This window comes from Pleuronectes platessa, chromosome 1 (assembly GCF_947347685.1).
Source record: "Pleuronectes platessa chromosome 1, fPlePla1.1, whole genome shotgun sequence".
NCBI lineage: Eukaryota > Metazoa > Chordata > Actinopteri > Pleuronectiformes > Pleuronectidae > Pleuronectes > Pleuronectes platessa.
The window spans coordinates 5,471,077-5,489,159 of record NC_070626.1 but is presented as its reverse complement, the minus strand read 5'-3'; the positions used below and the strand labels follow the sequence as shown (position 1 = coordinate 5,489,159).

At 40.7% G+C, this 18,083-nt stretch overlaps 1 protein-coding gene across 1 annotated transcript in view; it reads right to left on the bottom strand.

The window, feature by feature from the left end:
• dpy19l3 (dpy-19 like C-mannosyltransferase 3) overlaps positions 1-16,627 on the bottom strand; it is a 46,342-nt gene extending 29,715 nt beyond the window's left edge. Inside the window, 7 exon segments of the mRNA XM_053426408.1 lie at positions 158-292; positions 628-751; positions 3,861-4,006; positions 4,558-4,679; positions 7,802-7,892; positions 15,415-15,542; positions 16,510-16,627. Of these exon segments, the coding sequence (XP_053282383.1) occupies positions 158-292; positions 628-751; positions 3,861-4,006; positions 4,558-4,679; positions 7,802-7,892; positions 15,415-15,542; positions 16,510-16,627 (864 nt within the window).
• Between the last annotated feature and the right edge of the window lie 1,456 nt (positions 16,628-18,083).

Here is an 18,083-nt window from a genome sequence, read left to right as displayed (position 1 = left end):
AACTCTGTCAAATCCTCTATAGATCCGACGATCTAATTTTGGATCGGGCTTTGTGGACCTTACAGTGTCCTTCATAGGCCAAAGGTAGAAACCCCTTAATCAGGACAAGGCTACTACATTGATGGAATTAACCCTATTGATCTGTTTTCTTCCATACCTGTGTAGTTGTTAAAAAGTCGATACAATCCAGGGTGTATATGATGAGGGCCTGAACAAGTAGGATGAACTGGTTGAACTGCCACGTCAGACAGAAGCAGAATGTTGTGACATACATCAACCACACCATCACCTTCTAAGGAGGGAAACACACACAAACAGACCTAGGTTATAATCTTTAATTGGACACTAATGACATATAAACTCATTCATGCTGTGCTGCTGGCTGCGTTACAAACAGCATATTATTGAGCTGATAGGGTGAGTGTGCCAAATCCAGGCCAATCCATGAGGTGAGTCAATCACTTTGATTATTTTGTGCACGTGTGGTTGTGTGGTTGTGTGTGTGTGTATGTGTGTGTGTGTGTGTGTGTGTGTGTGTGTGTGTGTGTGTGTGTGTGTGTGTGTTTGTGATATGTGTGTGTGTGTGTGTGTGTGTGGGTGCATGTGTGTGTGTGTCTGCATGCATACCTGCTGTAAGGCAGTGAGCTGAGGCCGGAGGTAACATGTGATTGCAGCGACCTGCAGTGCCAGGAAGGGCAAAGACCAGTTCTCTCTGAGGGAGATGGTGAACTCCACACGAGTTGTATCTACCCTGAAAGGAGAGAAAGAGGGAGCAAAGGAGGGTTGTAGAAAAAGGTGGATGGTGGAAATCAACAACAACCTGAGAAATTTGGTTGAGATGATGTGCATACAGCGTATTCACTAATTGCTACTGTAAGAGCAAGAAAAACGAATAATCTATTTTTCCTGCATTGTACTGTTTATAGGAGAAATATATATATATATATATAATATAACAGAAATCTCGCCTCTTTATCCAAATGACCCGCAGAGAAAATGCCAGCAGGGTTTCAGAGATAATTTCAACTTTTGTCACATTTCCAAAAGCAACTCACACAAAAAAATAAAGAAGTTTCATGTCCACTGACTGAAAAGTGCAATTAAATAAAGAAGGTTTTTTTCTCTTTCTTTCTTTTTTTTGAGTGAGATTATTGACACCACTCTAAATATGAAGTAAGTGTAGCTGACATTAGCATTAAGACTGGAAACTGAAAAGAAAAGAAGAAAAGTTACCCTGGCTCTTTCGAAAAAGAATAAAATAATTCTGCCAGCAACTTCTGAATGACTAATATATTATATTATTTATATATTCCAAACATAATAGGAACATTTCATTGAAACACAAGAACTACAAGTTGTCTTCTTATAGCGAGTTGTGTGACTGTCTCGTTTGAAGTCCTGAAAGCTTGTTTACCCTCCGAGGCCGGGAGCATTTTTACACAGAGTTAAAAAGATTCCTTGTATTTTTATAGCACCCAGAGCAGCTTTATAATCAAAAATCAAAAAAGACATGTAAATGTCACTTTCTACAGTGTTTGGACATTTAATCCGTTCAGAGCAACTGCATCATGTACCTCTCGCCTACTCCACTAACAGTAATCAGTGACATTACCAGTAATAATACCAAGTGCTCAACAGCAGAATTTTTGAAAGGTTTGCTGGTGGTGTGGCGTAGCTCATTAAAGATTCAAACAGCTTACACACCTTTATCTGATATCTTTTCTGTGTCATCAATCATGGAATAGAACTTTGCACTGTAGCCGCAGGCAGAGTAATTTACCACATGAATCTGAGTCCTTAACCCAGTTCACACTACATGAGACCAAATCATTAAGAATCCAATAAAGTTTCTCATCAGTTATGTCATTTACTGAGGTCTGCAGCCTGAGTCACACAGTCCAAATCACTTCAGTTAAAAAAATATAGGCAACACATCAAAGTTAAATTTTGGCTTTCATTGAATTCATATTCTGCTCACATGCTACTGCTTGCTGGATTTTCATCATTCAGAGGGACTTGCTTTTTAGGGCGATGTGTTTTCAGTTCTGAACCATGAGGGGAACGAGTCCCCGATGAAAACACATCTTCAAAAACATTCACTGCTGCTAACATAAAACGAACATCTACTAAAATGACCTCATTCAAAGGAGTTTGTGACCAAAGTGATTCATTGAATTGATTTTCTTTATAAATAAGAACTCAGAATTAAATGTGACTATCACACTGCCAAATCTGTTATTTTGACAGCTCCCATACACAGTATACAGAATTGAAAAATGATACAGAAAAATATCAATATAATAGGTATTACAATAACTTTAAAACAGTAAAAGCTTTAAAGTGATTTAAATAGTAGGTAGAACGTTTGCAGAGGAAAGTTATCGTTTGAGCACAATAACGGGGATTGATTACGAATGATAAATACTGAATAAATTCTGCAGCAAAAAAATGGAAAACAGAGCTTGATAACAAGTAAAAATGTAAATGAAAAAATGAAAAAAAACTGTAAAGAATTTCCATCAGTTCAACTAAACAGATCGAACCGAGTGAAACACATTGAAAATGTAGTTATCACATCCAGGATTTGAAGTAAACAGTCGGATAGTTGTCAGATATTTTAGTGAAAGTGTTGATCAAATTATGTAAATCACACCAACATTCTTGGAAATGTCAGACAATAACTTTGTTTTGGGAAAGTGTACCTGAAGTGTAATGAGATGAAGTTTCTTAAATTTGTAAGACACTTATCTCTGGATTGCTTCAATAAAACCTGCATTAAGACATAATGCACAGTAGAGACTCTTCAAAATGATTCCTTTCTATTAGTGAGTCCTCCTCAAACCGTTATACAATATTCCATCACTTTTTATTATATGTGTGCTGGACCTTGAGTGCAGAGCTTTTTTATAAACGGCCTATGGTGCAGAGTGAAGTTAGAAAACGTTGTGTTCATCCTACTTGGTTTATCTGCAGTACAGAATTCATAGTCAATGTTTTTCATAAACATGCTTTTGAATGATTTACTGAACTGATGTCAAGCAATCGACAAGATCTTCAGATTAAAGTTCACAACTTTTTTAAATAAAAGCTAAGTTATTCTGTGCAGGATAGAGCAATGCTGCAACAAAACTAAGATTGTGATTTTACTTTGAAGACAAATTGCCAAAAGGAGTTTTTCATGAACATGAAGTGATTCTATGAATGGAGTTGCCATGACAAAGATCAGAACACCTCAGGGGTCCGGCCATCTGCGTCTGTATCAGTCCAATATGTGAGATAAAAATTATCAGATAATTAAAATGATCTCACAGAGATTTTAATGCCTGGTTTGACCCAGTTGCCAACCACTGCTGTAGTTTATCTGAGGACGTAGAAGAAGTTATGTTCAACTAAGTCCACAGAAGGTACACTGTGCCGCCGAACCCGGCCAACAACAGAGGGCTTTTCGCCTGTTTATAAAATTTGTATGAATATTGACTGAATCTCTGTTCCAAATCGCACCAAACTCAACACTGCACTTCCCTGGGCCATTAACAACACACATAGCAAGTGTGAAGCTGATAAGTAGAGTCACAAGATATGCGTTTCACATACAGAAAGATGGAGAGACAGATATATAATCAGAATACTGTGACTAGCAAGTTTTAAAAAGGCATTACATGAAAGTAGCTTGTCAGACACATGGTTAAAATGCCAGTCTCCTGTCTAGATACACTGTACTTACACTGATACTACAGCTTTAATAGGGCTTACACAGACAGAATTGTGAGATTTTGAAGGGCTTGTCAAGCTGGGATGACTCACCGGAATGCCATCTAAAATAAGAAGATATAAACCCTCATCTTATGCGGATTACCTACCTGTTGAGGATGTACCAGACCCCAGTGAGCGCACCAGCCAGCCAGGAACCAGAGAGGAGCCATGCTGTGAGGTACAGAGCGATCACATACACCGCTTGGAGCGAGAACACTGTGTAAATGTAGAAATACACTGGCTCCAGATACGACTGGACCACACACACGCACACAGAGAGAAGGAGGGAGAAAGAGCATTGGTTCATTAGGCAGAGTAAATGAACACACAGGGAGGTGTCTGCTGTGACAGAATCAGGCACTCAGGAGCACTGTGGCATTTTCAAAGCTTAGTCTGATATTTCACTTCGTGACATTCTTGTCACACAGTGAGATCCGTGAAGAAGTGCAGTGGCTGTTCCTCAGTTAATTGATGTGCTAGTACAGAAACCTTTTCCTCCAACTCTCCCCAAGTGCAAATATGCCACGGCATGTTAGCGAAAAGATTAAAATGCCACAGCACCTCTAATACCCGACTTTTTCCTAATATGTCTGTAATTCATGGCAGTAAACATAATTTAAACACTGGTGATATTAATCTGCATTTTTCATTAAGGGAGAAGCTTTATGGCATGAGCCAACATGACAAGAATAGCCACAGAAACAATCAATCAGTCAATCACATTGGAACAGTGGCAGTCATTACTCTAATCCTTTGTGTTTTACAAGCCTGTTGTGAAGAGCTGACAGCTGAGTGATGTGTTACCTGAATGGGCAGCAATCTGTAGAGAACACTGAGAAAGACCTCTTGGTAGATATTCATTCGCTGTAGGAGATTAATGGTCCTCTTGGATTCTGTCAACTTGTCATGGATCAAATCAGAGAGCCCTAGGAACACACACACATAAACACTTTGAAAATGCCTTGGTGACATAGACAGATAACAATTATTTGTTTGTGACAACCAGGGAGGAAAGGGTATGAATGTTTCTCAAAGTACGGAGCTGTATCTGTCAAGCACTAATCCCACAGATTATTCTGCACGGATTTAATTCTTTAATTGCTGAAAGCAAATTAAACGTCTGAACCCATCAGTGCATTCCACCTTAAAAGCTTTTAAACATCACTTGCTTTGTTGATTTAAAAAGCTAAGCAAGGTTGTGCTGTTTTTTCTCAAATAAAAAGAGGGTTCACACCATTGAGTGAAAAAAAATACAGCATCAGTGTACGTGTCAGGGTGTCCTGCAGCGTTTTGTGGCGGATGTGGCCTGGAGCAAGACCACCTCCACTGACATGATACAAATGCACAATTTTCTGAAGGAGATCCAGAGTAGAGGAGATTCTTCCAAAGATCCTTTAAAGGTCTGTAAGCAATATCTATACCGAGAGGCCCAGAGAGAATGAACACAGCTCTATGGAGTTTTTAACATCTTCCAACCAGTGTTTGAGTTTGATTGTTTAGTTTCACTTTTAAGTTAAATTTCAGTGTGAGAGCTAATTAAGCTCTTTATCTGTAACTGTTTGCAAACAAGTTCACTGCAAGAAGTTGAGGTGATGATTATAAAGTGTTTCCACTGCCCCCATGTGGTCAAAAATCTGTTATTGTAGTTAGGATAATTCAGTTGTTTTTTTGTATATATATATATCTTGTGTGATATCACAGCTTTTCTACAAGGGTTTTTCAACAGTGTAAATTTAAGTCTTTAAGACTATAATGAATGAAATTAAGACAGATAACGCAAGATATAAAGGAATGGAGTTGGAGTCCAAGACTAACTTAAGATAAGGTGAAGTAGACTGATGAAGACTAAACCTCAAAACACCACAATAATTCATAAACTACAGTTACAGCAACATTGGCACAACAAAATCCAACAGAGAAATCAGTTTGAAGCTGCGAGAAGACAGGCAGGTTGCCGAGTCAGATTGTTTCACCATGTACAAACTGAAAGGGTACACACCAGACATATTGGTAGCAATCCCTCAGTGCACAGTACACGTTCTGAGTACAAGTACAGTGGGTAAAAAATGAGCATAGCATTTCTGCATGCAGTGATGGTTCTAATTTTAACATTTATTCTTTTATTTCTTTTCAGATTATGATTGATTAAATAGGTGCTTTGTTCACAACCGTCAGACTACATGTCAACATTGTTGAAATATAGTCATAGTGCTTCTTGCACTATGACTATATTTCAACAATGTCGTTGCATTGCCCTATGTCAGAAATTACAGTACTTTGGTGAGATACATTTTAGTATTATAGAATAACTGGGGGGAAAAAAAGCCTAATTGAAATAATCCAGAATGATTCTTTAACAATGGCCTTATCCTGCCACATTAAATGAGCGGTAGACACCACAGACTGGCATCATTACTCCAAATTGGAAACTGGGTGCAGTATCATTGCAATGTATTTAATTTGACTGAAACAAAGTGCGACAGCAGAGTAGCAGCAGCGAGCTGACTTCCTGCTGCACACTGGGACGTGTCAGCCTGATCCCTGCTGTGTTCTTGAGCCATGTAAGACCATGAGCACCATCACTGCTTTACATAGACAAAGTGGGTACACATCCACTGCCAATTTCACTACATCCCTCTGCTTTCCTCCTTCCTTCTCTCACCCATTGCTCCCTTACTTCTCCTCTAACCCATGTTGATCCTTTATCCTTCTCTCCTATCCTCATCCACGCTTCTAAAACTCTGTTGTTTTCTTCATCTATTCTTTATCTTCCATCCTCACCTCACTTTTTCCATCCCCTTATCTTTCACCTCCCTCCCTTACCCTCAATACTTCAAAATTCAGCTATCCCTCCCGCTTGTGTAACGAGTGAGAAAGGAGAAGAAGCAAACACAGAGAGACAGAGAGGGAGAGGTCAGCCAGTTCCTCTTCTAACTACCCTACAGCTCAGTTATTTGGCTCAGTGGGAAATTAGGAGTGTTTTCAAGGAGGAATTCTAAATGATAATGGGAACCAAATAATTTGACTAATTCCAGAGCAGACTGTGCGTCATGAGAAACTGCAGTGATTTGTTTGGTCTTGTATGAAAATGGATGGGAAAAGTTTATTTTTCCTTGTAGGAGTAGGTCGAGAAACCATCTGGTGTTTTTATCCGTGCAAAATCCGTGTTAAATTTAGACCGGCCTTTCTATGATATTATAATGGTTATAGCTATAGCAGTGTCACAAAGTACCAATTCTCAAAATATCTATATTTATACTGTCATTGTCCTCTTGTGACCCTGATTGACTGTTTGACAAACACTGTTTGCTCAAGTTACTCTTTTTACCCAACTAATATAATCTAATTTAAAACAGAAGAGCTGAGATGAACGACCGTATATGATCCAAAAAGCACAGAGGCTAAATCTGCATGTCCAAAAATGGGGATAACAGTATAAGCATGACAATATGAAATAATACCATTATATTAAAGCTTCTAGTATTGAGTTGAGGAAGAGTGTGTCTGGCAAACATACTGTTTACTCATGTAACACTGACTGAAGTCGCACGGATGTAAATCTTGCCAAATCAAACAGCGCTGTTTACCTTGGCCTGAACTGTGATGATGTGAGAAGTCTGAGCTTTTTTGAAGCCTGTTACCTGATACGATAATGTAGAGCATTGATGACATGTTTCTTGGCCTTAGATATACTGATAGGTTACTTTTGTAAAGCCCCTTTTCCACTGGTCAAAGAACCAACTAACATCTGGCTTTTGTCTGCAATGGGAATGGATAGAATTCACTAAAATCACTCAATTGACATGCAGTAGACACTGGTTTTGATCAGCTTGGCAGTGATGGAAACATGTCACCTGGGTGAACGTGCTAATTTGGTAAGACAGCGAGGTCTGAGAGTTACTCTGTTTCCTGGATGTTCCTGACGTCCACCGTGACAGAAGCTTTTAGGGGTTTACCCACGTTTATACCTGCTAATGTTGGTGTATAAGGTGTAAAGTAAGAGGGTAGAAAATGACCCATCACCACAAACATATTGTAATGTGTATACCTTCCTGTATGGTCGGCGCCTGCAACATTTGCTTGTAGTAGGAGTAGTACAGTCCGCACTCTGTTCGAAAGGAAATCTCCCGCTCCACTTCCTGAAAGCAAAAGGGGGAATTTGTCAGAGTGATACCAAATCCTTCTGTTCTCTGTAATATGGAAAACAGATATCCTGGCAAGACATGACAAAACCACTAGAGATAGAGGCAAAGCAGCTAATAAAATCGTAATCTGCAACAATAAGACAGTTAGCACTATGTGTGTGTTTATGTGTTTGACTTCCCAGGAGGTTAACTGCTTGCTATGCTTGATCACTGTTTCCAGTGGGGGGTAAAAAGAGGGAGCACACAGTTGACAACAAGCTGCAGAGTATTTATATCATGTTCTCTTTTGAAAATAGCTTTTACGGCTGGGCTTGACAAAAGGTACTTGATTGTTGTGATATTTCTTTCGCACAGAGTTGTGCGATTTAAACTCGGTCTCAGTCTATCAAATTGTTTCTCCAGGACTACTGTTACTCCACAGACGAATGCAGTCATTGCCTTTGATCTTGAAATGTGCTTCTTAAAAACCAATACACATTCAAGTGTTATTAAGATGCCACGGAGGTGATTCTTTTTCCAGTTATGACTCGTAAAAAAAACAGCTCATCCCTCATTTAAAAAAAGACCATGAAAAACCACTAATGGACACAAAATTGGTATAACACTATGTTGCCTAAAGGACTAATAGGGAGACAGCCCAAAATATTGTTAATTTGCATTACAAATAAAGCTATTAAGCTGGAAAATACATCACAAATGGTGGTCAAAGATAATTTCCTTGGAAAATGTTCTCTTAAATTTCCATGTAGCGTGTAGCCCAACGCCTACACACATATCTCTATCCCTCAGAGGAACTGATGGAAGAATTTAACTAGTAAGGATATCTGATTCCTGTCCTAGATGTCCTGAATATCATCATAACTAATCAGTTAGTCAAGCACATGCAGGGCACCAGGCAACAACAACTACCATTAACTAGCTTCTAATGAACTCTTCCATCCGGACCATATTCTACAAGTACTAGTCCATTCAGCTGCTTTCAGACATGCACTGAACTCTTAACACTGATCGGAAAGTCTCCTGACATTCTCCACAGGGCATGTATGTGAGAATGCAGTGTGACCAGTCCGGGCATCGTCAGGGGCTTTCTCAGAATCAATTCATGGCTTAACTACGGTGGCAGGCCACAGACTAAAACGATTTGCAGAAACTGGTTCAGCAATTTCTTTCCTCGAGTTTGTTATGTAGGTTTTTTGTGCATGTAAAAGATTTACAAAGGTGAAAAGTATCCCCTCTCTCTCAACAGAAAACATAAAAAGTTCTAAAACACCACATCAGTGGACAATAGTTCTGCACCACCATGATGTCATAAGGGGCAGCGTGATCGTCCTCTTTACATTGCATTACATAACATTTAATTTAGCTGACATTTTTTATCAAAGCAACTACAATTAATGCATTCAACATTGAGAATAAAAACCCTAAACAAGAATCAAGTAAGTACAATTCTCTAACAAGGTCAGCAGTTCAATCACTCTGGCAAGATACCGAAGCACACCATTGCCCATTCTCAAAGAGAAAGTGCTGTACATAGATGCACTGAATGTACACACTGTATTCATAATGTGTGTGAATGGGGCTAAAAAATGCACTGTAAAGCACTTTGAGTGGTCCGTAAGACTCGAGAATAGCTACAAATATACATTTACCATATGACCCTACGTTTTTATCATGCAGTTAGTCAAACAAAGATAAAAATAACATGTGAAGGAGGGCAACTACCAATCAGAACAGAAAAGGCGATAAAGAGACAGGAGCTAAAACCAAGTGTTTCGGACAGAGGCTAAAAGAGCAGCAATAATCCATATTAAAATGATGAACCTGAATATGAGCATACTATCAAATTAATCAGGTGCATGATGTCATTAAAGCAAACAGGGGACATACCAAGTATTTTCTATTTTGGTATACGTGTGTGCATGTGTGTACAAATAATACAACTCCTACCATGAGCTGAGAGAACCACAGCAGATTCTCATGTAAGGAGTTAACGCACCAGGCCTGAGTCCCCGCCAGCAGGACAGCCAGTAACAGCCCTGTTGCCATGGAAACACGCAGTCCCCAAGGCCACCGGGGGGGGTTGCCTGAACCGGAACAAGTCGCTGATCCTCCAAACAGAGAAACGTTCCTTCTATCCCCCTCCTGGGGGCCATGATATCTTGCAGTCCCCAACATCATGTTACTGCTGCATCTCCCATCAGCTGGTGCATCTTGTGAAAGGCCAAACTTGTGTTTTAGCTTGTTCCGCTTAAGTCTCTTACGAAGCTCCATTGCCTGCGAGGACGGAGACTATCGATAAGTTCTTGGGTCCTTTGATGAGCTGGATTCAGGTAGATAAACAGGATGCTCCTGGGTTAAGCAATAGAACTGATCCAAATCCACGGTAATACATGTAAATGCAGTGTGTTTTTCTTTTTCTTGAAGTCAGTCCAAATAAATTAGCCTTTTAATCACTTCAAGTTCCTTGCCAAAGGAAATATGCAAAAGCTTTCTCCGAGGGAATGAGCAGCTAGTTTTCTTTCCAATCCTTCTTTTGAGTTTGCCAAAGGCAAAATAAGCTTTGGCTTCTCACCAAGAACTGTGATGAGATGGCTAATCCCCAGTTTAAATTAAGGTCAGAGAGAATACGCCTAGTTAACAGGTTCACACATTGCTTATTACCTTGACAGCGAGTTCATTTCTCCAAAGGCAGCCATCCTCTTCTCTCTGTCTCTCTCTGTTACCATTTCCTCTTTATGGGTCTTTGAATAACTCCCATCTCCCTGATGTGGTGCTTGAAGAATCCAAGGGTCGGTCCAGCATTGGCATTATTTCTTCTTTCCTCTATTTCTTGTCCTCCAGAGCCGAAACATGGATGACCTCCACTAACCCCCAAAGTCCAACAGAGAATTCAAAGTAAAAAGCTATATTTCTCAACAAATCAGCTACTACATATGAAGGCAAAAGCAAAGTTTGAGCCGGAGCTACCGTGAGAGTGCAAACAACTGGATGGGCTGTAAATAACCGGAGGGGCAGGAGAGAGCGAATTAAATGGGAGTTGACTACTGGTGACCCCTTGTCTATAAAAACACACATGCACGCAGGAAAAGAGAACGATGGGTGGGGGGTGGAGAGCTGTGAGAGGAACATGTTGGAGTATCATTAGGAAAATACGGGGAACGTTTGTCAGAGGGCTTTGTGGATCTGGGACCAGCTTCAAGCTGTGAGCACACGTCTGAAATAAACTCCCCCGGGAACTGAGGCTAACGTGGATATGACTTCACACCTGATGAATTCAAGAGGCCAGATGAAGCCGGCTGTCTGACCTCATTGTAAAACTACTTGTGATAATAAGCATTGTCGCAAAAAAAGAGAAAAATAGCGAAGGAACAAGATGAACTTCATGTTATAGCATCCACTCCAAGCTCAGAAGAGAGAGAGAGAGAAACTATGGGTGTAGTAGAGAAAAACTAGGGGAAACAAGTAGGTCTGTGAAGGCAGGAACAGAAATGCTTTAGCTAACAAGGGACAAGAGAGAGAAACAGCCAACAGTTCAAACAGCAGGCAAAACCACAAGCATCTGAATAGTGTGTCAGATGTTCACCACACCATGTAGCATGTGATGCATGTGGACTGATTCAAGAGTTAGTTAGGTCCATGAAAATCAATTTATTTTATTTTTTTATTTGCCTTTATTTAACCAGGTCGGTCCCGTTGAGATACAATGACCTCTTTTCCAAGGGAAGCCTGGCCAAGACAGCAGCATACAAAAAATGCTATTCCCCTCTGTTTGGTTCTCTGTCCTCAGTTAGTTCTTAAACCTGGAGGTTTACCTTTTTGCCAAAACTGAGCTTTTCTTAAACTCCAGGATGGATTAGTGTGGAAGAATTGATGAAGTGTAGCGAACTCAAAATGTTTACAAGAACAAACCTGCCCAGTGCTGTCATTAACCTGTATTTATCAGTATTTGTTGAGATGACTGAGAGTAGTGATAGGGCTGTATCATATGACAAAAATCACACTTAGATAATTTCGTATTCACATTTTAAGTTGTGATAGCAGCAGCCAGTGTCCATCTTCATGATCCTTAACCAATTCATGATTCATAAGAGAAAAAGCCTTTTCTATCATCTCAGTCTGGATTTTGTTTTGAACACGCAACTGTACTTTAGTGGCTCTCATCTTTAGACTCTATATTATATTTTTATTCTATATATATCTAAGTGTTTACCATACATTGATTAATCTTGGACCTTGAAATCTTGAATCTTTTGAACCCTCTAATAACAACAATATGTGTAATCTTTTATAATAGCAGTGATGTATTACATGTTTATTTTCATAAAAGCAGTGAAGCCATATCCTATCATGAGTGGTCATTCTATTGCCACACGAGAAGGCATGCATATCAAGCAGTTCAGTTGCAATTAGCTCACCTAAGAAACATGTTAATGCCAGGTGCTCTTAGGAAAATGACCAAAAGAGAAGTTATCCATACAACACGCTGTCCTGCCATGTTGGAAATCTAAATGTGTGGAATGTTACTGGCGATCTCTACTAAAAAACAATCTGTGTTACTGTGGCCGCACATTGTCATTTCTCAAAAAGAGCATTTTCAGAATCAGCCAGCAGTGTGTGGACGTTGTCTGACACACAGCCTTTGATAGCATTAACAGAAGGCAACCCCCCCCCCCCCCCCCACACACACACACACACACACAAACACGTGTCTGAAATATGTGATGATGTCAGCCAGGAGCCGTCTTATGTGGGAACATTTCGGGGAAATGTTCAGCAGGCCTGTAAAGTGACCTGCATTCATTATAAATGAAAGCACCTGTCTCCCTCTTCCCTTCACACACAAGGCACATAAACAGGAACAAGACAGCGTAGGACCACAGACTGTGTCTATGCAGACTCTGCTTAATTAGCTGGATGGGCTGTTTTGTCTTCCTGAGACCAAAACTGTAAAGAAAGGATCCACTGCAGGATCAGATTGTCTCTATGTGGGTCAAGAAGCACTTCACATTTGCATGTGACACAGATGAAGCTCCTGGCACAGCATGTTACTGCTGACAGATGCTGACAAATTCTGAGTCGAACATTTCTAAATGCCTTTCAGTTCAGTTGTTTTGTTGGATTCCTCACGTTCTCCTCTCCCCTGCTGAAACCAAAGAGGGCAGTCTGTTCTATGATTAAGATCAAATCTAAATCTGAACCAGTGTGTGTTCTAATTGAATTGAATGTCTGCTGAGGAATGACTTGAACATGGACATATCATTTTTCACACCAAGAAGACTCTGTTATGGTTAGGGGTGTGTACAGCATCAATTCTTTTGACTTGAAAATCTTAATTTTAATTGTAAAATCATGTACCTTGGGCATCTATAAGAACTTCAATGTGCAAAGAAAGATAAAAACATGTTAAGGGTGTTGCTAGTAGCAGGCAAATTGACTTAAGATAGACGTACCAATCATGAAGGTGTGGATTGAGATAGTTTACTATATATATACAATAGAGAGAATGGAGTTCTTAATTATATTTAAATTAAGAACTCAAGTTGATATTTTGAAGACAATTGGTCGAAATGGCTTATCTATGGGTCAAGTAAAAGACCTGATTTTGTTTAACAGTAATGTGACCATGATAAGTAGTTAGTTTTCTCTCCCACCACAGGCTGATGTAAACAAGTGCCTATGGATATGCACATGCTAAAGCATGTAAAGTAGACCTGAGAATATGTGCTATATGTTAAATATGAGTGCATGTGAAAGTAAGTACATTTAACTGTATGTACACAGACAATGTTATATATAAAAAAGACACATCCTCCCCTGGATGTTTACGTTGGTGATGTTTAATTTATTTTTGTTTTTACCGATCATTTTTTGGGGGTATGTTCTTCTTATTTTCTGTCGTGTTCCCTAACTGAAACGCCCAATTAAAAGTTTAATGAAACTAAAAAAAAACACTTCAGATGAAATTGTTACAATTTTATTAAATTGCAGTATTCTTGCGGACAGTATTACAATATATTGTAGGATATGGAATCACAACAGCCCTTTAACATGATACGCATCGCCGGCCCTATTCAGACCTATCTTTATACATAAGGTCATCCTGTATTATCATTAAATACAAAACACACTGCATGAGACTGAAACTCATGACTCATACTTCTATCACAGCAAATGAACAATAGCAACCCTCTAAATGAGGCAAAACAGCACATGGCAAAAGTGTTCATTTCCGCTATGACAGAGCAGTCTGTTCTGCCATGTCAACTGGAGGGTTGGTGAAGCTCTGGCAGGAACATTTCAAAATTACATCATATCTGGCAGGGCACAATGTTCTGCTGCTGTTCAGAACTCTGAACAGGCTGTAAGAAGGACTGGTTGTTTGATGTTTCAGGACTTCATGTGGTTCATTGAACAGGCCTGAAAATCAACCCTCTGCAGATCAAGGAAAAAGAATCACCTCACTTCAGGAGTTGATGACGTGTTTGCGGTGTATTCTTAGGAGAAAAATGGATGAGCGAGTCGGCATTTCTACTGAAGCTACATTTCCTTTTTGGATAAACAGTAAAAGTTATATCAACCTTTTGGCTTTCAGAAACTCAAACCCTAAAATATTTTCCACCAGTAAATAACCACATGTGATGTGGTTGATGAGTCTAACACATGGATGTCAAAACCCAAGATGACCTCTATATAAACGTGTCAGAGAGATGCATCTGATTTATAGCAGGAGACTCATAAAAAACATAAAAAGAACACGTGTTCCCAGATTTCTTCCTGAAGAAGAAACGATCATAGAGGCATATATACAGGCGTTTTGTCAACATTTTTATTATGGCACACAATCAGTGTTCAGAGAGCTTGAATAATCATAAATATATTTGTCAGTAACTCTGGTAAATCTGATGTAATGGGAAAATCAAAACTCCCTTCAAAAATCTGCCAATTTATATTTTTACTGCTATAGGTAAGTACACTATTTGTTCTTGTGATAATTGCTGTGTAAACATAACATATACATGTGGAACACTGTCTGCATGCCAGTAATAATACGCTAGTGTCTTCTTGCGCAATGTTTTACACTCAATCTTCAGTAGTTTGTCATTGTTGCTTGTACTTGGATGGTTGGTACACCAAAAAACTAATCCAGTGGTTCCTGAAACTCGGGGTCAGGGCCCCAGGGGGACGATAAGACGCAGAACAAGGATTTCCAGAAATCAAATACAATTTTGCGATAATTGTTCAAGAAGCAAAAAAAATACTGATCCTCAGGATTCTGATACAAATAAATATACTTTGAAATTATGGTGGTCATGTGACCCTTGCACGGTTATTTTGAGGATTGGGGGGGGCTAAAGAGTTTGGGACCTCCTGGACTAATCCATAAATGGAAGGGCATCTGTCAAAAAACCCTGAGCAAACACTTGAGCGTTTCATTGGTCGATCTTTGACAGATGACTGCAGTGAGCGTTTTTCACAGCAGACATGTTTTATTGTAGGCAAAGAGAAGGGTCATTACCTTGATGTTGGAGAACCAAAGGTCGTTCTCATGTAGTGTGGCCACGTAGATACAGCAGAGCAGGCCGAGACCAACAGACACAGACCAGCCAACAGACGTCCACACTATTGACCCCCACGACCAATCACCTGCAAGCATTACGTTGTGGTTTGTCAGGTGAGGTTTTCATAACTTTTAAAAACACTTAACAGGAAAAGAGTCAATGTTTATGTCATTGATTAAGACTTTAATGACTATGATGACTGCACATTATTAAGTAAGTCACATCACTGAGTCAACTAACACAACACAGGGCCCTTTGAATTCATAGGCCTAATTGAAATGTAACCATTATGAATTAGACTGGTCACTGGATACTAGTATAATGCAGTGTTATTATATGTAATATTATGACCATTAATGTAAATTTTAAATATATTTAAATCTGTGGAATATAGATTTTCAGTTCATTATTCTACACATCCCAAAGATTCAACTCAAGCAGGACCAGACTGCAAATGGCTTTGGCTCAGGAGATAGAGCGGGTCGTACACTAAACAGAATGTCAGTGGTTCAATCCCAGGCTCCTTTATCCGCATGCTGAAGTGTCCTTGGGCAAGACAATGAACTGAGACAGGAAAGTGTGTGGTAGAGTAAGAGCTGCACATAGATGCACCGTATGAGTGTGTGTGTGTGTGTGTGTGTGTGTGTGTGTGTGTGTGTGTGTGTGTGTGTGTGTGTGTGTGTGTGTGTGTTTGTGTGTATGTTTGTGTGCGTGTGTGTGAATGGCTAAAACCATTTATAGAGGCACTGCATGTGTACTGGTGAGACGGCAGTGAATTATGAAGAATGTGGCATTTAAACCCTTTGGAGAACTGTCCACCCCACTCTGCACCCACAGAGGGTCAGAGGGCCGGCTCACTGAACACTGGCCCAGGAGCTTGATCCGGCTCAAAGGCACTTCGGCAGGGGGTAGGATTGCTGCCAAGCAGGCTCACCCCTCCTTCTGATGAGGTGGACCCTGCAGCCACTGTGCTGCTTCTGCTGCTGCTGCTGTGTATGGAACTGAGCTCGGGTGGAGGAGGAGGAGGAGGAGGAGGAGGACGACACACTCACCGTGCAGCACCTTCCCTGCGTGGTGGTCGGTGCAACAGTTGGCCTGCTGGGGCTGACACTCTGCACCGGGGGGCTGCTCCTTCCCCTTGCTGCCCTTCCGCTGACGCAGCGCTGTCATGTTGAAACACCGGGAGCGGAGCAGACAGGGGCGGTGCTGCGGACTGACTGGACCCACACTGATGAGATGGAGCCCACGCACACACCCACACACGTAAACCTATAAATCTGGATTTGGTCTCAACACACACACACACACACCGACACGCAAAGCTGCGGTGTGGAGCGCAGCGAGGAGCGACCAGAGCCACAGTGGGTTCCCCCCTCAGTGTCTGCAGCCTTTCATTCAAACCCCCAGTCGGGCCTGAGCTGCACAGGCTGCACCACCATCACCCGCTAACTGCGCGCGTCCCGCCGCGGTCAAGATCACAGTCTACGCCGGAGTCCGCGATGAGACGCGAGAAGGGACATGAGCGTCACCGGTGATGCGGGCGGTGACGCAGAGATCTCGGTAAAAGTGCGACAGGGTTTAAACTCCTACGCTACAGCCTCATTCATCATCATTGTTATCAATGTGTATTGTACAGCAAGGCGCGCTCCCGTCATGGACGCCGGGTTTTCAGTCTGTCTTCGCGGCGACAAAGAGGGCAGAGCCCCACGGTACATGCTCCAGCCTCCTCCTCCTCCTCCGGTAGGACGGTCCGACCAGCGGCTCCTCTCTATCGCCCTCGTCCCTTCATTTTCTCGCGTCTTTTCCAGCCCCTCCCGGTACAAAGCGTCGGTCAGCTCCTCTTACCCGCACCACGGTTCAGCCCCGGACCACACCGGAACACGGGAGAGGCCGCCTTCAAAATAAAAGCGTGGAGATTTGGCTTCGAGCGATGGGCAGGCGTTTTAGTTAATAAGTCATCCTGTGCTGGAGGAGAAAGAAGTTATCTGTCATCGGGTTAAGTCCAGTTTCATATCTGTGCACAAGCTCGACATTAATATAATAAATAAGATTCCTGCTCTTCAATCATTTTTTTTAATTAGTAGACAATTTTTTTTACTACTTTGAAAGGGAAGGAAACACTTCAAATCTTACAACTGGGGTTATGTGATGGGGCCGAAAATCATATCAAGTTAATAATAATATCAGTCTATATCCATAACTATCACCATAAAAGTCGTATTATTATTTGGTTTAGGATTATTGCTCCTGAATGAAGGTTAGGGTTTTAAAATCTCTACATGAAAACATTGTGTTATAACTCTTTACTGTGCGCAGCTAATGCTTAACCCTAACCCTAATCCTAACCATTATATCAATTTATATATTTATTTGTATCGAACTTTTTTTATATTGCTTTTGATGTAAAAATTATAGTTCAATAATTATTGATAGTGTTCTATTGCCCTGCTCTATAAAACTCTAAACTTAAAATATATATAATTATTGATAGTGTTCCCCCTGCGGAAGGTCGCTGATCGATTCCTCGCGGTGACAATACAACATACCTGCCAGGACAACACCCGGATCTGTTCCAAAGTCCAAAGAGCACTCTCCCTACCCCCACTGTCTAAGTGCCCCTGAGCAA